A 23,598-nucleotide genomic window follows, 5' to 3' on the forward strand; every position below is an offset into this window, starting at 1 on the left:
GTTTTTATTTAGATATAAAAGCTGGATGCATTTTTATACACTCTATACACTGTTCAATTACAACAATAAGAAATTCTTTGAATTGCTACAAATCAGTGTAAACATTTTCTGCTTGGTCATTTGTCTTAAAGTCTCTTGCTTACTGTAAACAATGCACACCTCCTTCTCACTGAATATAACACTGAGACAAACTAACATGTAAAAAGCTCCGTGCTCGAGCATCACGAGACGACATACAAAAAGGAGATTACGTGTTAGATTACACACATTAAAATGCATTTGTTGGCACCTCTCAGTCCATGACCGTTGTATGTCATTTGATTTTAGTGCAGATTGTTGTTGTGTTAGTTTGTTAATCCCAGGACTTCTCCACACTGAGACACTCACAGACTGTACATGCAGCCGTTCAGACACTCGGGGTCAGCACTGCTACAGTTTTCTATACGCTCCACTCTCCTGCTGCTCCCATTGGTGCAGCTGCACTTCAGGGAAAATGCAAATTAACCTACCACTATTATTTCTTTCTAGTAAATGTGAAGCTAGAGCGAGCAGCTCATTAGCTGAGCTTAGCATAAAGAATGGAAACGGCAAATGAAACAGCTCACTGGCTCTATCCAAGGCTCACTAATGAATATATAGTGTTGGTCCTGTTTTGGGTGGTCTGACACCTGATTATGGGCAGATGTGGGAACGTTTCTATTTCGGTTGTGTGGTGGCTGCAAAAAGCCGCAGTCAGTGATTTTTCTTGTGGATTATTTATACCTGAAAAACACAGAGTGCTTCAATTAAGTAAATTAAAGGCTAACAGTGTGTAAATTGGCTTGCTTTGCAGATTAGCTGCTACATCTTTTTGGTTTATTGTTTGTTTAGGTAAGTTTAACAACTCTAGGAACGAAGTAAAAGTCCAGCACGTCAGCGCCCTAAAGAAGGACAACCTGTTATTTTAACACTTGGTACCAGATTGATAGTTGTTGGTAGGATAAATGTGTTAACTGTGGGCTGGTCTGGCAGCTAAGACGATATGCTGCCAGCTTTATATTTACTATACAGATTCGAGAGTAAAGCTCATTCATTCTAACATAGTGGTTCCATACTTTGTTTGGCTTGTGACTCTTTAAAACTTTTGTTGCACCATGTGAGTAATTAGCAGAATCTGTGAGGCAGAGCTATTTGGTTTTGTTAACGACAACTTGACGACATCTCAATCATTATTTGACCAGTTTAGCAGTTGTATACATTGAACTTAGGCTGAGAAACACAGCACTATAACATCCAATACATACATTCACCCGGAGCAAAGCTGCTGAAGACGGAGAAATCACCTCACTGGTTGAGATTTACATCAGTGGCAGAGCCAGAGAGCCATTTAACTGATTACTGATTTTTCAAATGATCAAACCAAAAACAAGAGCAACTGCTATTTACATCTTCATGCCAAATTTCTTCTTTGGCCTCTTTGTTGGTACTGTAAAAAATCCCAAGAACAAGAACAGTACTGATGGATTGATCCTTGAATTTTCAGTGTATTGTTGATGTGATTGTTGTCGCACATCAATTATGCTGCATTTAGTACTTGTTGATTGTGATTGTGTTTCTGGTGGTGGGCTGCCATCATGAGTCCAGGTAGATGGAGTAGATCTGATTGAGGCAGCGGTCGACGCCTCCTGTCTGGAAGAGGAAGCTGTCGTCTGGGCGAGGAGACATAGAGAAACCGCCCCCGGCCTGGCCCTGCAGATCCTGTAACAAGTCAAATCCTGACAAGACAGAGACACAGGAAATTCTGTATTCATTTTTATTCTGTTTCAGCGCATTTCTTTTTATGTAGATAAATAAAGAATTATGAAATCGATATGAATTCATTTGAAAAATGAATTCATTTTAAAACTTGGAGTATGCTGAGGTCTTTACTCTGCTTTCCTTTCTTGCTGTCCTACCTGTGGAGTGAGGAGCAGAGGGGTTTGTGACGTAACTGATGGGTTCAAGGCCTCCATCACCGACTGGTTGAACCACCTTTCCTTCATTGAACAGACAACCTTGGAGAAACAAGGGGGGATGACGGTCAGTGGCAAGGACACCAAAAAATAGGTCACAGGAGGTTTTAATGTTGTGGTGCACAGGGGTCAGCATGGGAAAGATTTAATGCTGGTCATGATCAGCATTTGTCATGTATTTAAACTATATATACTAATGTTTGGGGTCTTTGGTGTTCGTCATACTAACAGAACTAACACTCCTTCAGTGAACACTGTCAGTACCTTGCTGCTGTGAGAACACTTGTTGTTGGTGACTGTAGGTTTTGTGGTAGCCCTGAAGCCGAACGTCGAGTCGGTCTGATGGGGAGCTCAGTGGACGGACGTCAGAAGGCATGAACAGCAATGAAGATCTGTTCCTGTCAATAGATTCCCAGGTGACTCTATTAGTTTCTATTACTTCACATATGAACACATAGAAACCCGATGAGCATTTCAACAAATGATGTTGCTACAAACATGAAATGACATGAGAATGGTATCAAACTTCTCCTCCAACTCTCGATAAGTCGGCGAACAAGCCAAATCCCCAAAATGACGACGTAGTCATTTAAAAGCAATTCACAAGCAAACAGGAATACATAAAAACAGACTTTTTCAAGAACGTTTTTTTAAAGGTGGATGAAGGCAAATCAAACGTCCTCGTGGCTCCATGACGGACACAATCCAGACACACTTTTACAACAATGGCTTTGTTTTATACTTTCTTCATTTGGCTCGAGCTTCAGTCCTGCTGAAAGTCTTCTGTCAAATAGAGATGTACATCAGTGTTGCTCAAGATTCATTAACTTCACTTCAACATGTCCGAGCCAAGAAAAAAAATGACGATTAGTGATCTAACCGGTCACTAAGAGACTAAACAATATCAAAACAACATCATCACCTGGGCTCACTTTTTGTTTTTCACCTTTTGTAGCCTTGAACTCAAACAAACTCTGACACAAAACTGATGAAATCAAACCCGGACACAGTCTTTTTCATTTTAACCATTAGCTGGGGGTTGGTTAGTGGGGCTGCAGCTGTTATCAGAAGGAAACATGTAAATACTCATATACAATGAAAACCCACAAGCAAACAGTGCAGTTTAAATAGGTTTCCACATTGGGGGGTACTGTAGGCGGGTTTTGTATCCATGGCTACGCTGTAAGAATGTGCTGACTGTGCATAAACACTCTGACTCAACATGGAAACGAATGAGTCAGTGGAGCCAAGTCGACAAGGAGAAAAAAAGGCAGTCAAATCTCTCTCCAAGGAGATATGCAGCTGAAAACCCCCAAGTATGGTATTTGAACACCCCCACCGCCTTCCTCCTTCAAAGAGCAGCATTTCATGTGGCCTGAGAATTCTCCTGGATGATGTACTGTAGCATATTGGTCCCCTGAGAGCCAAATGGCCTTGGTTTCTACTGGAAGGGTTTTAGTGGACTTCATAAACAAGCCAGGCCTTGTCAGAGATACTGATGGCTCCTGGCCCAAGCGCCTTCTATATACACATCTGACCAGCTATAAAACAGGAAATGTTTGGAGATTTTTTTTTTTACATATCTATCATTTATCATCCCCAGATCTCTTTATTACCCATTTCCCATGTCAAATGCCATTATATTTAATTTGACAGTCTCTGCTTTCAGTGGAGAAACACAATAAAAGCCAAAATTAATCAATATGGCTTTTTGGAACCAAAGCTAATGTAAATTACAGATGGCTGTGGTTTCCCAAGGTAATAAAGACCAGACTTTATATAGGATTATGTAAATAAAGTTAGCTTTGATATAGTAAGACTGTTGAAAATGAATGTGCTGCGATGGCTACGAGCCCCAAAAATTCAGCACTTCTCTGGATTCCCCTCAGTGGCCCCTGAACCATCAGCACTGACCTTAGCTATAAACAACAGCCTGCTCCACGGCTTACATTCTTGCAATGCTGCAACAACATAGCTGAGATGTCTGAGCTGTGCCGTGCGTGGCTCGATTTCTAGTTTTGTGGCCAGGGTGCCCGAACTTCTCAGATGCACGAGCTTAACAGTGAGCGTTCGCCTGAGGGAGCTGCTGTCAGCACGACCTTAGGAAACTGTTGCTATGATCATATTTTACAAGCTAAACCCCCCCATCACTCACTTTTTTTCCTGCCTAACTAACTGCAGCCAGTTGTCCTCCTTATATCTGGAATGAGAAGAATCCTGCTTGCAGAATTTAAGATCTTATGTTTATATGCACATTATACTGTATGCAACCCTACCCTAATCCAGGGCTGCTTTTTAATAGCAGCACACATGGGCAGGATCAGAGGAGGGCATGAGTAGGTTTACTGAAGGTGCCAGTTTGTGCACGCAAAACTGATCGGTTTTTGGTTTTGGCAAAGGAAAAGCTGATGAGTATTTCTAACATGAAGATTTACTGGATGTATGTAATTTAGATCTAAGGCGCTAGCAGCTAGGCACTGATAGTAACCACTTATTGAATGGTAGAGATATATTAAATACACAAATGTGCAGACACGTCAAACATGTCAGTTAAATCAGCGTTTAGATTCAGTGTCACTCGGAGCTTCTGTAAAGTAAACTCCATTACTTCTCTTTCCTTCAAATTGTATAATAGTGTTTCTGTGTGACAGCTCTTCCAGTTAGTGCGCCTGTATCTGATGGACACTCCGCTCCAAAAAGCCAATCCCGCACGGCCTCCCCAGAACCGCAAAACAAACACTGCACATCACAAATGCTCGCTGACGGACAAGTCTCTGAATCCCTCAAGTATTAAATAATTAGAAGAAGCCGAAATGGCTCATCCCAGCCAGAGTAAACACGTGCCTGGCTATGAGGTCAGAGCCTGATGCCGGCTGTGCTGTGAAGCAAAGATAATTTACTTTCACGTGTTTAACGTCACGCTAAGTCATTTGGGGGAAAAACAAGTGCTTGTCTGGTATTGGCTTTGGCAGGCCGTCACGTTCTGTGGGCACCAGTGGGATTCTATGACATCCTCAGTCTCTATAAAGAGACGTCAAAGCCCAGATTGTGCAGCTCTGGCTACAAGCTTTGAGGTAAAGGAGGCAGAAAGATGCTGCACTGAGGCCAGTTCAATTATATGTGCTGCAAACGCACGAACACACATCCAAACTCTTACCTGTACGTCATATTTGAATTACTGATGTATGACTTTGTTTAGTAAACTTTAAACAAACTTTAAAGAAGTTCATTTCACCCCTAAATAGCAATTTGGATGTATGCACAATGCTTATATAGCAGCAACTAAACTGCAACCACGATGATGTTTTTGCATAAAATATTTTGAATGAATGACGTAATAGATTTATTAACAGAAACAGTGTCTGAAGGAGGTTGTTGGGGTAGATGGAGGGCAGATAATGTGCAGAACTGTCAAACCACAGACGAGTTCGAGTCCAGAGTCCAGCGCGAGGTTGGGTTAGAAGAAAAGCACTTTGGTTAGTGTTAGAGAAAGACTGTGTTTTAGTTTAAATTTGAATACAGGCTTTTTGTGCGGCGCGACTGTTTCTTGTTTCTCTGTTTAGGTGGTTCGGTCTTTCTCTGAACACAACCCAGTGCTGTGATTGCCTGAACCCAGCCAGTTAAATAGCGGGACATTGTATTGCAAGATGGGAAAACAGAATTAGATGTTGTAGATCAGATATTTTGGTAGACAAAAAACTTTTCTTGTGTACATCTAATTGATATTAACCTTGTCTGAATTTTAAAAACTTTCCAGCATGGAAACTCTGCCTTAATGCCCTCTCTTCATCAGTTCCATTTAATAGATGGCCTTAAGCATTTTGAAACTATTTTCAAGGATATCCAAATACATAAAGTTCAAAACAAGTATTCTAAAACAATACTGTCCGGGCTCTGAATCTTGTATACAACATGTGAAAACTGAATAAAGACACTGAATAAAAATGATGCATTTTTATTACTGAACTTCCAGAGCTTTATCCGTGCATCTCATCAACAGATAAAGAGTTTAAACTGCAGCTCAAATTGACAAAGAACTTCTTTTTGTGGAGTTTGTACTAAGAAGTTTTGTTAACATTTCATTTCCAAGATCAATAATGAGCCTTCAAGTTAAGTGTTTTACAGTCATGAATTTGTTTTAAAAGAGAGCAAACCATCTTAACACACTTGCCAAGATGCCAAGAAAGCCCATTTGAAAACAACCTGTGGAAACACTGGATAATTTCACAATTATGTGCATTATATGTGAAGATTTCATACCATTTATTGAACCACAAAAATGTAGTTTTGGCCCTTAGTAACAGTTTTCTTGAATAGACTGCATTTGTTGACAATGTTGCGCCAATAAAAGTTAGTTTATGGGCAAAGTTTCAATGACCAATATTTAAGACCGTGCTGTCCAGAAACCGGTGCCCTGGAGCCTTTCGGATGTATCTTTTTAGTCTCACTTCTACTTTTATACTAGGCTAGACAAAATTTGTCTCAGTTTACAGTACACACAAGTTCTGAGGCTTCCAACTACCCAATCACTGCAACCACAAAACCAAAGCTGCATCTCTGGTGATAATGCCTCTGGTTTATACAAGAATGCATATACTCACACAACTCTCAGACAAGAGAGGCAAAGCACAGTGCCTATGAAAACTTCGCATCAAAATAGACTGAACGGATTTGACATAGGGCAGAGTCGGACTGCTTAGTGCGTCGAGCTGTTTAAAAATGCGCTAATACACGCAAGAGTCATTAAATTAATGTATTTAAAACATACAAAAAGGCAACAGATTTTGGGGTGAACACCCAAATATGCACTGTTCTAGAAAATCCGTTTCACATGCAGAGAGGCGCATTTCAGTGTTTTTATGTGTCGTATAAAATAGGTCCAAATCCAAACAGCCAAATGCAAACAAAATTCCATCTATTGTATTGGGTTGGCAGCAGAAATCTCAGCAGCAGATAAGTGGAGACCCTGCCAGACACCACTAGGGGTAAGTGGGAAAATATGTATTTTTCTGACAAACTGACCATTTAAGTTTGCCTCTGGGTACATCATTAAGTATCATTAAAGTACTCTGCTCTCCAAGAAATGAGAGCAATCTAATTTTACAATGCATGACAGTGAGGACATAAAAATATCTTTTTTGACTTTTATAGTTTTACAGTCTCTTGTGGTATTCAAAGTAGTTTTTCTTAAGGTTGACTTCACTCTGCGATGCTCTAAACCAACGCAGCACACTGGGATATATTCGAAATGAGTGAAATAAACAAGAACAACTAAAATTCCCATAAGAACTACTGTTGGGCAGCCATTGAGCAAGGTATTTAACATCTAGAAGCCATTTGCTAAAGAAAACTGTCCAGTTTCTAAGTGTGAATTTGAAGACTTTTCCCTGCACACGTAAATTAATGATTTACTTTTTGGCAGTATTTGCTGTTATCATCCACTCACCCCTCTCTCATGTTCGCTGGGCTTGTTACTGAAGATACTGGGCTGCTGGCGTCAAAGTTTCCTTCCAAGCCTTGATACCTGGAGCAGGTGTCTCCTGGTGTAGAGAGAAAATCTGAATTTCCCCTGTTGTGGATGTTGCTGCTGTTTGAGTACACGCCTGAAAGAGACACAGTGACCCCCCGAAAAATTAGGCCTATTACATTAAGATTTGAGGAGTATGAATTATAGGGAGATATTATTTAACAATTAAACTATATGTCGTCATGTGTTCAGCACAACAAATATATTTAGGTTTAAGTGAAAAACAAATGCTAGCTTTACTCATCTTTTTGGCAAATATATAACTAGTTGTAAACATAAAATGAGCATAAAAGATTTGAAAAGTCTCCAATATAATATTATTTTGTTGATCATTTAAATACTAAGAAGATTAGAAATCGGTGTTGACATTTTAAACCTACACAAACTGTAGAATCACCTTCGAAGCCGACGGGCTGCGAGTGTTTTATACTTTTGGGGGTGTATTCATTTAAAACTTTAACACTCGTCTGCTTGCCATCAGCAGCGCTTTCAGCACATGGCAGCTCACGATGATAGGATATGTCACCATACATCGTACACATACATGTATACAAGGTTTGAGGCTCTGACATTTGACCATTTCTGATAGGGAGAAAGTCCTTGTGGGACATTTTCAATATTAAACACTGACATGCTTGTTTCACCCTGGATAAACATAGCTTGTTGTTTGCCGTTTGAGGCTTTTCCCTCAAAGTCTTCTGGGTAAAACTGCAAGTAGTCTGAAGTAATAGACGTGGACAGCTCTCCTGGACACTCTCTCCTCTCTTTTGCCAACTGAGCCTCAGTGTACCTGACAGCTTCTTGATCGTGGTTCAGCCATTGAAAGGGAAAGAAAATGAGTTTGGCTGGAAAACTGGTTTGGAGAAGCTGAAGGACGGGCGGTGAGGGGGCCAACTTGCCCGCAGTCAGTGCCCGGTAATTGGACAAGGTAAACACTGGCATGATGAGCTATCATCGAAGGAATGGGAGAGGAGGGAGAGGAAAAGGAGCAAATGAGGCCATGGGAGAAAATGAAAGAGACAACTTAACAGGCCAGGTGTTAACTGCGTTTTCTTTGTCTTTAGTCTCTTCCAGAGACGTGCTGGAGGATAAACACAGGTTTGCGCTGCTTGTTGCTACCATTTCATCTGGGAATACCTGTGAAGTCATCTAAGCCTGGTAAAGATGAGCTGTTGTTGTTTCCTTGGTGGGACGAAGCAGAGCTGTGGAGGTGCTGCTTGGCCAGACAGTCACTCAGAATGTCAGATTCCAACAATGTGTGCACCTGAACCTGTCAGTAAGACAAAAGACAAACGTTTGTACAGTTGCAGTTGATTAAAAATACTAAATATAACATCTAATATTGTGTTTGCACGGAACTGGGACTGTGTGGAAGCCTGCCTGTAACTAGGGATGTGAGTAATTATGTTAAAACTACAGCTTAGTTGTCTTCCAATTGTCTTTTTTTATTTTGCTGTTGAGCAACACATCTCCCATGGAGCTACATTTTGAAAGGATTCACTTCTCCTTTGATTACATACCGTAGATCAATTTCAAGTTTACTGCAGGCACTTTTCTACTGTTCATTTTTCAAAGACACTTTACTTGCACCAGATGCCTGTTTCTTGTTTCATCATGCAAGCCAGCTTCTCAAGATACAACTAGAAATCTTGTTAGGCAATCGTGTTCCAAAATGTTCTAACACAGTTAAGGCAAGACAATTTACTTTATTATTCAGCTTTAACCAAGCATCCCCCAGGACTTTCCACAGCAATTTATCGACAGCTCCAGGACTCAGAAGAAGCTTGCAAAGGACACCCAGAAACCACAAAAGACGTTTGAATAATCAGTGAAAAATGTTTCCCTAAACCAGTGTTTATAAAGACACAAACTTCAATAGCTGTGACACATCAGCTCCAAGAAATGTATAACCGTAAGGAGTTTATGAAATGCATGTTTAAAATTTCAAAGTCCTATTTAGCCCCGCAGGATTTACTGCAGTGCAGGGCGTGTTAGCCATGTCACAACTTAAAGGCACACGTGGTTCTGTTTAAACCAAACAAGGCATGGGAATACATACAAAACTCCAGTGTCACTCATGGTCCATAGAAAACAAACAAGGCCCAGATAACGCTGAACAATGGGCTCCCTATTATGTCTTCCAGGGAGTGTGTGTAATGCTTTATTTTGTTGTATTTCATCCTACTGATTCATAAACATGCTTATTCTCTCATTGTGCCTCTGCTCTCCAGCTCTTATTACCTGTGACTACTGATGACTGAGTAATCTCTTTTCTACTGGAAGTGTTATAAAGAACCATTTAACTGGAATAATAATAATAAAAGAAGATATATTTGTTGATGTTCTGAATGTTGATGTACTCCTTTAGTCTCTTCATTATTTCATTTATTTGTTATGAATACTCTAAATGCTCTTCTTTTCATGAATGCTGCCACAGGAAACTCTCAACTCTTCACCTCTCTTTCTATTATTTGCATTATTATTAACTCTTTGTACATTGTACTAATATTTTTTGTTTTTGTTTGTCTGTATCTTTGAATTCAAACATGTTCATAATATCTGACTACCCAAACTGAAGCGAATTTCACAATAGGTTTTATATCTGCAGCATATACGATGAATCTTTCTTGGAAAATGCCATAATTAGTGTCAATTAGTTTGTCATAGCTGGATGGTTTTCCAGGATGCTGTAGTGTATTCCTGTATTAAGGATATGAACAATGTCAACCAATCTACAAACTGAAATCTACATGTGGAAACTGAGTCGGATTAACTTATATTTTCACATTAACTTAATCAGAAAACTAGCTTGCTGAGTAAGAACATCAGAGGTAAATGCAAATTATACTGCAGCTGAGGTCAAAGTGCAACATGTCCCGACCATAAAATGGTCTATTCGTTTATGTATATTCATCAACTTTAAAAATGCAGTCATTTAAATGACCGGTGTAAATAAACACAGTTATTGTTGGTACCTTGACCTCCCTCTCCTGAAGGCCTTTGGCTGAGTGAGCTTTGACGTGTTTCCGTAACGAGCTGGGGTCGGTGTAACGTTTGGTGCAGCCCGGGATCTGACAGGCGTACGGTTTCTGTGAATGAGCCACAGGAGAAAGAGGTGAGAGAGGATGGAAGGAAAGGAAACGAAAATAAAATAAAATAAAATAAAACTGTGGCACATATATCATCAGCCCGTGACGTTTATTATGCTATTTTGTGAAGTGTTGGCACATTACCATTCTCCTGTAATCTCTCTTTCACCAGAAGTTGTCTACTTGTGCTGCAGCGATTCTCTTACTGATTTACTACAGTTTCCACTTTACTCCCAATACTGAGACACCAACACTTCCCTACAACCCTCCAATGAAACACACGACTGTACTGTATACTGTACAAATATTACAAAACATACTTCATTACTTTCTAAATCAGATCGTAGAATGGCAGAACATTCACCACATGATGTCAAACACATAATTTAAGTGTGTTTATAAATAAAAATACAGGTTTGCATGAGTCACGTCCAGATGGGTTACAGGTGTAACGCTGTCAGCGCTTCTCTGCACAAATATTTGGGATAAATGTTGTAACAACTGTGACAACTGCACTAACAGTGAAAAGACGGACAGTTAGATGAGGTCAACAGGTGCCTCTCAGCAGAGAATGGATGTTATGAGTATATTTACCTTTCGTCTGCAGGCTTAAGAAGAGGAAGAGAGAAAATAGTTAAGAGGAACAGTTCAGTGTCAATAAACTTTAAGCCATAAATTAATGCATTCATAATGTAAACTGTGATTTAGAAACCAAAATGGATCCTAGCACGCACATACTTTCACATTTGGGGGCTGTGACACATGTTTGTTGGCTCAGTTTGTCTTTACCTGGACGCATGTTTGCAGTAGAGTTCTGTATATTCTGTCGTATTCATTGTTTTCATATAGAAATGTTAAAAACGCCTGTTTGCATCTAATTCATTTGACATCAAATGATGTTTTTTGCAGGCAGTTTAATGTTTTAATGTTTGTTTCTTCTCCTTTTCTATTAAATTGTTCACGTTATTCTCTATAGACCCAAAATAAATACATTTCAAGTTGCAGATGTGCAAAAGCTGTGACATAGATCTGATGTCAGAGCGAATACTCCACTGTAGTGTTTAAGTTTGCAAAAATTGGGCAATATCTTGGTCTTATGAAACTATTTCTGAGCACTATCCTCAGGGAGACCAACGCAGGGCTCCCTGAGTTTAAACAGATAAATTCTTAATAAAGTGCTGGACTTTTCTAATCTTACACAAACTGCACAGTGATTGTGGTTTAGAGCATTCGTGATTCAACATCAATTTTAAAGATTATTTTAGACAACATTGATTTTATAGTTACATCAGTATATTTGGACAGTGAAGCAATGACAATTATATTCATTTTGGCTCTGTAAAACAACACAGAAGATCTGAAATGAAACACTGCATTTCATTTTAGTGGCTCAGAAGTACTTGGACGATGGGCTGCACAGCTGTCTCACGGCCAGATGAGTGTCAGATTGTGGCACATGGCTCAAACTAAGTTTTCCTGTGTGATAAATGCTCTAAATTACTATTTTGCTACTTGCTATTTTACATGGTCACTCATCAGCAACACAGTCTGACAGTTGCTAACTTATGCATATTTAAAAAATCATTACTGTCTTGGAAGCACATATGAATTGCACATAGCAAATTCATAACAAGATGGTGTAAGGTATAAAAAAACATCTAATTTTCAATTTACGTGAGCTGTAAATTTTAGTAGACACACATCTGCATGAGGCTGACCTCATTTTAGAAACAAATCTCACTTAACACACTATTATTCATAAAATTAGTAACACAATACAAGTTATTTAGTCAAACTTAAATAACCACCAGCCTTTTCCTGGCTCCTGGTTACACTATATTCAGCAATTATTTACACTCAGACGATCTTCCACTGGGCCTCCGTGATGGCGCCAGATGTGTCTGATTCTTGATTTGTGACGCAACTGTGAAGCTGCAATTAGCCAGCGTGAAACCACAAAAAGGGAGAGAATAACTTTTTCCTCTTGTTGTAATAACACTACGGTGCAATATACAGTTCCATCTCATCCGTGTAATAAGAGATCTGATTTGCAGGATTACCGCTAAATCCTCAACGCTTGTCAGCAGGAGTAAAAATAACTGTGGTTTTCAGAATAAATCCACGGCAGGTATGCAGTTTCACAATCCTAAAGAATGCTCAGTGGCAACTATGCAGAAAGAGGAGAAAGGAGGGGAGCAGTGGTACTTTAAATTAAAGTGGTTTTATGTGTTTTCCCCCCTTAATACCTAGCGAATGTTTTAAATCATCAGGAATATTCTGAACTTGGTGAGGTGCTCAGGCGAATATGCTGGTTTCATCTGGCTGTTTAAATTATGGCGCCTCATAATTCAAACATATATAAATGAATATTTCTTGTGACTATATGCAGACATAAACAGTAAAGGAGAAATTATTCTGCTGAAATATTACATATTAAGTAAGGATGGAAATTAAAAGCCATCAGTTTCCAGATGGTGACAGACGTTACAGACGAAGACGTGATAGAACACAGCGATTAATGTTTGTCAGAGGACGGTTTTATCAGTTTCAACATGTGATGTGTTGTCTTTTCTGGAAACTGTGTTTATATATTGTTTAGGTATTAGTAATTATGAAATGACAATAACTGAGAATGCTTCAAAACTTACCAATCAACCAGAAATGTTTGGAATTGGTTAGGAGGGCGCCTCGCTTTAAAACACTTCACAGAAGTGAAAATCTCTGCACTGCAGGAGCTCCTCCTCACATTAAGAGGCGTTTTAGAGCAGATTTCAATTTGAAAAAGGCTACACACTGCATCTTTACATAATAGTTTTCACATAGATATCTGAAAAAGTCTAATTCATGTCTATAAGAATATGTTTTCTTCAGAACATTAATCATCTTGTGACCCTTAGAGGAAACTGACCTTTATGTTGAAACCACTGTAATTCATATACTACATGTCTGTATATGTACAGAATATAGATTCATCATGTATTTGTGTTATATGAAGATTCTTAAAGTGATTTATTTACTACAGCTGTTAATAAGTGTAATAGAGTAAAAGCACTTGTAATAAAGAAATACTTGATTACTTTCCACCGCTGCATAGGAAAAGACCTTTACAGAAATAGAACCACAATCCTGGCATCATATTTGGCACCTGGTGCACAAGTGGGAGCCATGACGAGTTAAAAAGTTTGGATTTCAAGGAAAAAGTCTGTTTTCTGTTCCCTCACATGCTGCATCAGTGGATTTCATAACTTATTTTGCAGTTGAATCCTTAATTTATGACCATCGTGAGCACGGGGGACGCTCGCCCCTGCTTTTTTAAACCCCCGAGTAAAGTTTCACAGGAGTTTCATCACTCACCAGCATTAAATGGTGAACTCTTCTGGCTGCTTTACAACATCTGACAGTGCAAAAGTTAAGTTGACTCTCTGAGTTTAATTCCTGCATTTTGATTTCATCGTCATTCATCCATGTAGTTGTCATGAATGAAAAGTAAAAAGTAGCCAGTTCACGGTGTCTCATGATTTATTAAAACTACTATTTTTCTAATGAATTGATACAGTGCTTTTACTAAAGTGGAATGTTTAATCTCTTTGTGTGCAGATTTTATGGCTCTGTAACCTTTATTGACTGAGATACGTGATGAGGTAAAGTCTAAAAGCGACTAAAGGATGATGTGCACAGCTGTATAACTGTCATTGGATTTCCTAAATACAAAAACAAAGCAGAGATTATGCTACAATAAGATGTTTTTTCAGTGTAAGCATCTGTCACAAGGGGAAACTTGTGTTGTGTGTGTTGTAGTTCACTGACTGTGTCCAGGTGTGTGCGCTGGTGTTTGGCCCGGTCACTGGAGTTACTGAAGGCCTTCAGGCAGCCGGGGTGCTGGCAGATGTACGGTTTCTCTCCTGTGTGGCTTCTCAGGTGGATCTTCAAGTTCTCCAGACGGGAGAACGCCTTGGAGCAGCCCTCAAACTAACAAGGGAAAACACAAACAGTCTTACTACAACTTGAGACTTTCACCATATAATAACATTTAACTTATCACTTTTTAAATATTTTCTTCAATAAAATCGCTTTGAGGGAGTAAACGTCTTTTGGGTTTGAAGTCCAGCTAAAAAAGGTTGTTGGCTCCAGACTTAAATCTGCTTCAATCAATATTTTTTATATTAACAATGGGTCAAATGATGTAATGCGAAGGACCTCTCAGTGCCTCTGAATGAAGTGAGTGTTAATATTCCTTGTTTGAAAATCACAGCACTCCATCAAAAGACAAAATGACCACAAAGAGACAAAAATTACACAACTACAACTACAAATAGACACAAACTGGCCACAGAGAGTAGAAAGATGACCAACAAAAGGCACACGATGAACAAAAACAGACACAAAATGATCCCAAAGAGAGAGAAAAACAGATACAACTAACAAAAATAGGCACGAAATCACGAAAAACAGGCACACAGCCACAAAGTGTTGAAAAGTGACCACAGGAGACACACGATAAACAAGTAGTATAACTCAAAATGATGCCACGTTACAGATGTTAGAGACAGATGTTATGGCAGCAGACTGAACTGGAACACACAGATATACCTAATAAAATAGCAGCTGTACTGTACGACTACGTACTTGATGCATCAGTGCATATTTTGTTATATTTTGCTTATTAAACTCCACTGGACGTTTATATAGCTTTGCATATCCATACGTCCGAGTTTTATCCCACTTCTGGTGTTAAATCCCTTTTGTACCTTTAAACTATGTTGGCCTATGACTTACATATAATAAAATCCCACTTTGACTGAAGTTTGCTGAAGTCTAAGATATATTACACTTGAAATTCATACTGTATATTTTAGGTTGTTTGACCATAAATGAATAGCAGGTAACAAAACCACACACGTCAGTCTGTGAGAGGCTTCAACAGTATTTCTGTTAGACCATAAAACTTTATAACTTTATAGAAACATTCAGTTTCTACTAGCCACTGTGAAATGTAAGTGAATATTCCTCTGCATTCATTTTAATCCTCTTGCCCCATTAACAAGGAGTCAGAGGAAGTTTAGAGAGTCACAAGAAAGTCTGTTTATTGCACGAACCAAACACGATGTGGTTAATCTGACACATGTTGACTGTAATTATCCAGCCTATCCATCATCATCTGTTTAAAAAGACTGTTGAAGACACAAACCTGGGCTGATTCTTATACTGAAACAAAAGAATTCATCTTTTTTAAACTAGCGCAGAAATCTGGAAACAGTTTTTCGACCTAATATTCATTCCAGGGTTTTTATTAGGTCTCGCTAATGAGTGTGTAAATGTCAGTCACCTCATTTAGTTTAATACGTCTGTACACAAAACCACTACATCATGCTGATTGATTAAAATCATCTCAGCACACAAAGTTAAACGTGACTATTTAAAGAACAGAGTAATTCAAATGTATGTATCCCCGATGACATGCTTGCATCCACATTATGCAGCTGCAGAGACGAACTCTACATAAACACGTTAGTTTTAGTTATTTGAAAGTCCAATAGATGCACATTCACTCTTGCAATTTACCCAATTGATGGTGCAGTTAAAAGGCAATAAAAATCAACCAAAGGAAATCGCAGCTAAATGGAAACAGATTTCTAAAATCTTGGAGTCGAAATTTGAGCACAGCTTTATTTAAGCTCTGGTTGTAGTTTACATATTTTATTTCCCCAGCATGACAGCACACATGTGTCTTCTTAAAGTCTCTATTACCAAAGGTATAATGTTGGCTTTATTTTATGGATTAGGGGAAAATGAATACCAATCCTAATAAACTCAAGGAAGCCATACATTAATCTTCACTCTGTCTGGCATTTAAAGAGGAGACGTACAGTTTAACCTGCAACGTTAGATTTAGTTTATTATCATTTAACATCTGTTCTACTGTGTCATGTTTCTTGGTTAATTATTAAAGCAAGTTAAGTAAATCAGTAAAAAGAAATGGGTCCCCCAGATACATACTTTTATTTATTCATGTCTTTTTAAAGGCTGAGTCATCTTATAAATGAAAACAGGGCACTGGAGACGTAAGCAAACATAACTCAAACAGGAGTCAACAGTGCATTTGTTGGGGACTATTTTCAGCTGCAGATCAATACGCATTTGGTGTTTGAGTGAGGACGTTCAGCAGCAGGACAGAATCAACAAGTCCTACAAATTAAATGACAGTTCAACTAACTAGTGTTTGTTGTTTGAAAGTCACAGAGCTCCGTTAAAGGACAGAAAACAGCCACGAAGGGATGCAAAACAATCGAAAACAGACAAAAAACAACCATAAAGAGGCAAAAAATAAATAAAACTGACCAGACAATAGACAAACTGTGTGGCAGCCTCATTTGTGCTGTTTGTACCATTTTACCTCTGTGGGACCCGCTTTCTCAGAATCCAACCATGGGTAAAATCCAATTATTTGTAACTGCTCTTTAGAACAACACATGGTTAAAGCAATCTAGCGGCCCTGTCAGCAGCACGACCACATGTACAAATCACTGCAAATCAGTTTAATAAATCAGTTTTATGACGTGATTGCTGTGGTTATGGTTTGGTTATAAGTTTACAAAAGCGACTTGGCTAGGTTTGGGGGAATATCATGGTTTGGGTTAAAATAAATTCAAATCTTAATTTCTATCAAATAAAGCCACTAGAGAGTTTTTGTGACTTGTATGTAAACATTTTTCATTTCGGAGCACTTGCTGAAATGAAAACAGTCTCAACTGTAATTATGGGCCTGGCTCATAGTGAACTACAGTACAGTGCCCATGTTCAGCCAGGGCAATGATGTGTTTTTAATAGTTTACAGTGAGAAGAATTTCACGTTCGACTACACAGACGAAACTTGGGACTTGAATCGCTGTAGGTTTTCAGCTTTTTGTGGGATTTGCTGGCAGTGAAAAAAAAAAAAGACTTATCCTTTAATTGAATCCACATACGAATGTCATCCCAGCACCATAAATTATGAGTGATGACTCTACCACAGTGAATTTAAATTCGCTTTGGGAACTTGTGTTTACTGCGGTAATAACACCTGTTTAATCGTGAGACTTGACATTACGAGCTGGTAAAGAAGGCTGAATTCATTAACAAACACTGACTACATTCATTTGGAATATTCGTTTTCCATTGCAGCACCAGCTGTGACTTTATTTACATGTTTTGGCCTGAGCGCTTTATGAAAATGAAATGACGCTATTCACGTAGTTCAAGTGTGACTTATGACTATTTTTTGTGTTGGTGTTGATTTAATCTTATTAATATGTTTGCTGGCGACTCGCAGTAGTAATATATTTACAAGCTGGCAGCAGGTTATATTAATGAACTAATTCACTTAAAGAGGAAGCGTGCGCCTGAATGAAAACTTCTAAATAAATTATTATGAGTCCCAGGTTGATGACAGTAGTCGAGTCGCTGGGGAACTACAGAGGGCCTCACGGACAGGGGTTTGGTACAAAACCAAACTTGTTCTCACAAAATGGTGATGAGGGTGATGCCACGCTGGGTCTCAGCGGCCACTGTCGTGATGGTTAATGCAGAAACATCACGGTTGTTTAGTTTGTCGTAGTCACTGTGTCACTTTGAGCTCATGTATTACTTCATTGTTTATGTACAGTATTTTGCATAAATAGTTTTCTCAAGTTTCTACTGAAGTGAATGATTTGTCTGCTTATTTTACCACCCACCCCCGCATTTTTTATGATTGATGAACAAGTACTGAAGCTTGTATACAACTGGACTGTACTTGAGTAAATGTACTTTCCACCAGTGCTACCTACTGTATAATCACTGAGGTTTGGCCACTGAGTGCAGGATCTTTCACTGTTGTAACATTGATCATACACATGCACAAATGACTGATTTTAATGTAAATGTATTTAAATTATATGAACCTCTTCTTATCGATCACTCTCATTACATCTATTAAAGTCGTGTTAAGACAAATGTTAACTCAACATATCCTGCAGCTGCTATTTTACATTTAAATCTGGTAAATAACTGGGGGCTTTTAATGTGAAACTGACACAGGAAACACAATATATCTGTCACACAAGTCAGGAAAGAGTCTTTGTAAAAACACAGCATCTACAGGAATAAATGATTTATCTACATATTACATCACTAGACATAAAAACCACATTAATTGCATTTGTCAGAATAACCAGGCTGGTTCTTGGAGGCTCAGTTCCATGAACACATCCTTCATTCATTCAACACTGCCACGTTTCTTCCTCTGGCATGCATGAGTAAGGGAAACCTGTTGTGAGGAGAGGAAACTGTTTGATCATCTCTCAACAGGCTGTTGATCAGCAGCTGTGTGAGAGAAGTACTGTAAGCTGGTTAATGCCTCTTAAATCCAGTTAAACCTCTGAACGGACTATTTGAAATGAACACGAAGTCGGAAAGGATGAGATTTACTGCATTTTGCGTGAAGCTCGTGGCTGAAGAAACTAAAAAAACCTTCCTTTCTTACTGCAGAATTGCCTAAGAATTAAAGAAAGACTGCTGATACGATTAACATTAAGATGTCTCTGTGCTGACTGTAGACAAAAATCCAGTAGAGATAAAAAACTCCACTGAGAAGCTACTGTCTCTGTTGTCATTTATGTTTATTGGAGCTGCTTCGTGGCCATCCACACTGTTTTCAGATGTAAAATGCACATGTGTTTAATCTTACCTTGTCCTCTGAAAATGTTTAACAGTTTATAAATTTTATTTCTTGTGATAATTCATGCAGAAACCAACAAACTCACCATGCATTTATTGGGTTTTTCACCAGAATGAACCCTCATGTGGATGAGCAGCTTGTAGCGGGCGTTGAAGGGTTTGTGGCGTCGCACGCAGCCGGCCCAGAAACATGCAAACTCTTCCCCTTTGCGCTGGTCGATGTGAACCTTCTCGATGTGCCTCACCAGCTCCTCCTGGCTGCTGTACGTGGCACTGCAGTCAATCCAATGGCACGACTGCTCCTGTTGGTCGCCTGTCGGGACCTGTCCATCAGGTCCGTTAAGCCTTGGGGAATGCAGAGCGGTCTGAGGCCTGTCTTGACCATCGTGGACTTGTAGGTTCTGTCCGACGTGGAACAGCTCCCCCTGCTGGTTGCTTACGTGAAACGGCTCCTTCTTACATGGGGAGAAATCATCTGCAGGCTCCTGTTTGATCGAATGATACTCGTCTTGCAGCTTCAGTTGTGGGTGAGATGCTTTGTTGTTGGCATCAGGAAGAGGCAAAGAAGAGGCAAAAAATAAAGATGACGAGGACGTGGTAGAGGAAATGGAGGATGAAGGGGGGCAGAAAGAAGGAGAGGTGGCAGAGTTGGTGAGCAGGTAGGATAAAGGGAGTGAGGGCTGGGGGTAGCAACCAAACCTCTCTGTGTTGTTTTTAGGGTCTGTGTGCGCTGTGGTGGCAAAGTCCTCCACAGTCTGGTCTATGTGAGATCCATTAGTCTTACAGTTGAGTAAGGAGGTGAGGTCTCGCCCCAGGGACGACAGCGACAGCGATGTCCTTGGAAGACAGCACAGACCTCCTGAGTGAATTGACGATTGACAGAAGCCACCAGAAGACAGCGGTGCCTGAAGGTCCTCTGCATCTTCAAACACACTCCCAAAGCCAGGAAGAGTCAGCTGGACGTCTGGAGGCCCAAGGTCCGGGGGCCACATCCTGGCCCCCACTCTCTGACTACCACCAAGAGTTAGCGTCAGTAAAATCTTTAACAATGACTGTCTTGGAACAACTTTAAAAATCCATCCACAGCATCTTTCAATCGAATTAGATTAAATTGGATCTGCTGGTGAATTCGGCATGTGTGATCTTCTGTTATTTGTTCCAAACTGCAGCGTGGTCAGTCATCTCTCGTGCTCTGTGGGAGACAGAAACCAAACCCAGATGAGTCACTTAAAAAGACAAAAATCACGAATACAAAACACTTTCTGAAACTCATCATGTATCAGCTTTGTGACCCTGTGGAGGATATTTTACTTCAACACAAATACAACTATTGTATTGTAGTTGGACATGTACGTGAATGGTACCTGCAGAACTAGACATACAGTCCCCTCTAAAGGAGGCTAATTTGTTTGTTTATGCTCAGAACACCAGTGGTTTCTTTCTTTTTCAGGACAACATCAAACAAAAGTTGAAATTCTGAATTTCGTGGCAAAAAGCTAATTAATTAGCCTTGTTGTTTCAATACTTTTGGATGAGACTGTAATGTCTTTTTTTGTTCCATGATTTCTTCACTGGGTCAAAATCTGGGGCCAATATTTTTAGACAGGAGAGACAGGGCTGCATATTTCTCACAGCGTCCTCTGGAGACACAATAAACTTTATTCATACATGTAACACTACACCACAAGACCTACGGTGGCAAGAAAAAGTATGTGAACCTTTGGTTTTCTGCATTCATTTGTCATAGAATGTGATCTAAGTCAAGAGTATTAACAAATATTTTTATAAAGAACAACCATAAAAACCTCATAGTGATAGTGGAAAAGTATGTGACCCCTTGAAATGAATTACTTGTTGACCCCCCCCATGTGCTCTTTGGCAAACTTTAGGCGTGCATTAATGTTCTTTTTAATAAGCAGCAGCTTCCTTCGTGGTGTCCTGTCATAGACACCATGCTTATTCAGTGTTTTACTTACTGTAGACTCATGAACACAGATGTTCGCCAGTTCCAATGATGCCTTCAAATCTTTGGCTGTTTCTCAGGGTTGCTTCTTTACCTCATTAATGAGCGTTACTGTGCTCTTGAGGCCATTTTGACTTGTCGCCCACTTCTTGGTAGAGTAGCCACAGTCCCAAAGTGTCTCCATTTGTAGATTGTCTAACTGTAGACTGGTTAAAAGTCTTTGACATCACTTACCCTTTCCAGCCTTTTGTAAACCAACAATTCTTGATCATAGATCCTCTGAAAGTTTCTTTTGACGAGGCATGGCTCACATAAGCATACTCAAAAAGTGTTTTTTGTCAGTCCAAGTAGCTCTAGTCCACACCTCCAAACTAATTTTTCTAACTTGCTAACACCTGATTCTTTGAGCATTTGTTTTTTACTGCTTGTTTGAAGTCATTATTCCTTCACATACTTTTCACATACTTTTTCCACTCGCACTGTGAGGTTTTTATGGATGTTCTTAATAAAGATATAACAGATAACAATTTGTTATGTCTTATTATTTTAGGCACATTATATTTGTTAATGCTCTTGACTTAGATTAAGATCAGATCGATTTTATAACAAATTGATGAAAACCATTAAATTGCAAAAGGTTCACATACTTTTTCTTGCCACTTGTATATGCAGAATTTGATGTTTTATTCGCCTGCTGGCTCTGTGAGCAGATATCAAACAAAATGACTAATTTTCTTGCAATGCTGCAAAGCTATGACTCAGCCTGCTATGCCATGTGAAGAGCTGAAACATAAAACACAAAATGTGTCACTATTTGAATGTTATTCCCTCACTTCCATCACTGTGCTCAATCATTAAAAACTAATGGACCGAGGTGAACAGCGGAGAAGCTTTTGGATGAGGTAAAACCCAAACAAACAATGTGCCTGTCCCGCTTGTCAGCAGACTTCAATCAAACATCTCTGAGTGCAACACTGCAGTGAGTGTATATTTGGCTTCATTTGAGCTGCTGTAAAGGTTGGTACTGTTCGCTTCTGCAGGCATTAAGGCCACCCTTGCAGCAAACTGAAAAGCGTTGTGTGGCGGCTGATGGCCTGGAACCTTGTCCAGATGCTTATTAACTGAAGAAATGCAATGAACCACATCTCTTTGCTCGGTAGTGATGCAAGACAGGGAGGCTGGAAAGTGGTGGGTCAAACAGAAGTTCCCCAACTCCTTCACATATACAGTAGCTCCACTGTGCAAAACTCTTTGGGTGTTTATTGGAATGAACTACTCTCTGCCAGATATTGATCTAATTTACAACAGGATCCCTGCCATGTGCAATTAGTCATTGGAACCATTCAATGGGATTTTTATGTGGATGGCTATTTTATGAGCCAGAAACTGACACAGCTAAGAGGATGAGTAAGTTTAGTTCTGTAGTTATATTAGCTGACGAAGGACTCGCTAAGTGTAGGTTCATGCACATAGTTTCCTGGTATAGTCTGGTTTACAGTTTTATGATTCTTCCCGTAAAGTGCCGGAGTTCCCCCCACCAAAGTTGTGTAGCAGACCAGTCATGGGAACTGTGGTTGAGTCTTAATTAGAGAGGTTGTGATGCGTCTGTGTGTCAACGGCTTGAGCAGGATTAATGATAAGAAAGCAGCAGAAGTGGTTTGGTCATTATGAAGTATGATAATTGCAACCTAGTACCTGTTGGCTTTAAGAGCAAAAACCAATATAAGAGTTTCGAGGGAAAACTGAGGGATTTTAGATGCAAACAAAACATTATATGTACTACAATTAAAAAATAAATTAGGTTCACCGTAGTTTTTTGATCTAAATAGTATCTCACTATCTGCATGTAAACATCCACCATAAATCTAGCTGTGAAATCCAGGAGCAAAAATAGCAAAAGGGGGATTTTTTTAGCAGTGTCTGTTCACAAACCACTTTGGTCCAAATCCAGAAAGAAGAGTCAGACAGTAAAACTAAGAAAAGTGTCCCACAAAGCCTCAACTGAGCCAACTAACGTTGTAAAATAGCAGGCCCGTCTCATGTGGTGTCTTTTAAACACTCACTCGCTGAGGTTAGCTAAACACAGCTGTGGCATTTCAGGACAAGTAAATGTGTACTTGTCTCAACAATAAGCACTTTGGTTCTTGAATTACAAACTTTTCAGTTCAACTTAAACATGGGAAAAAGATCCTTATTGAAATGATAGATGTGAACAGACAACATCCAGTTTCCGAATTCTAGTCTTAATGACTAATGACGAACTCTTTGGTATGCGGCCATGTAAATTATACAGTTTAATAGTTTTATTTTATCGTTTTTCATTGTGCAGAAAAT

General features: G+C 39.4%; 1 protein-coding gene across 1 annotated transcript in view; it reads right to left on the reverse strand.

Annotated features, from left to right (window-relative positions):
* Positions 1 to 3: 3 nt before the first annotated feature.
* LOC113172449 (zinc finger protein GLIS1) overlaps positions 4 to 23,598 on the reverse strand; it is a 35,083-nt gene continuing 11,488 nt past the window's right edge. The window contains exons 2-9 of the mRNA XM_026375420.2: positions 19,388 to 20,493; positions 14,415 to 14,576; positions 10,494 to 10,607; positions 8,656 to 8,788; positions 7,438 to 7,594; positions 2,256 to 2,389; positions 1,935 to 2,033; positions 4 to 1,754 (exon numbers count right to left, since the gene is read on the reverse strand). Coding sequence (XP_026231205.1) covers positions 1,612 to 1,754; positions 1,935 to 2,033; positions 2,256 to 2,389; positions 7,438 to 7,594; positions 8,656 to 8,788; positions 10,494 to 10,607; positions 14,415 to 14,576; positions 19,388 to 20,293 — 1,848 coding nt within the window. The 5' untranslated portion in view covers positions 20,294 to 20,493 and the 3' untranslated portion in view covers positions 4 to 1,611. The remainder of the gene's footprint in view (positions 1,755 to 1,934; positions 2,034 to 2,255; positions 2,390 to 7,437; positions 7,595 to 8,655; positions 8,789 to 10,493; positions 10,608 to 14,414; positions 14,577 to 19,387; positions 20,494 to 23,598) is intronic.

Source organism: Anabas testudineus, chromosome 17, assembly GCF_900324465.2.
Source record: "Anabas testudineus chromosome 17, fAnaTes1.2, whole genome shotgun sequence".
In the NCBI taxonomy this organism is placed as follows: Eukaryota; Metazoa; Chordata; class Actinopteri; order Anabantiformes; family Anabantidae; genus Anabas; species Anabas testudineus.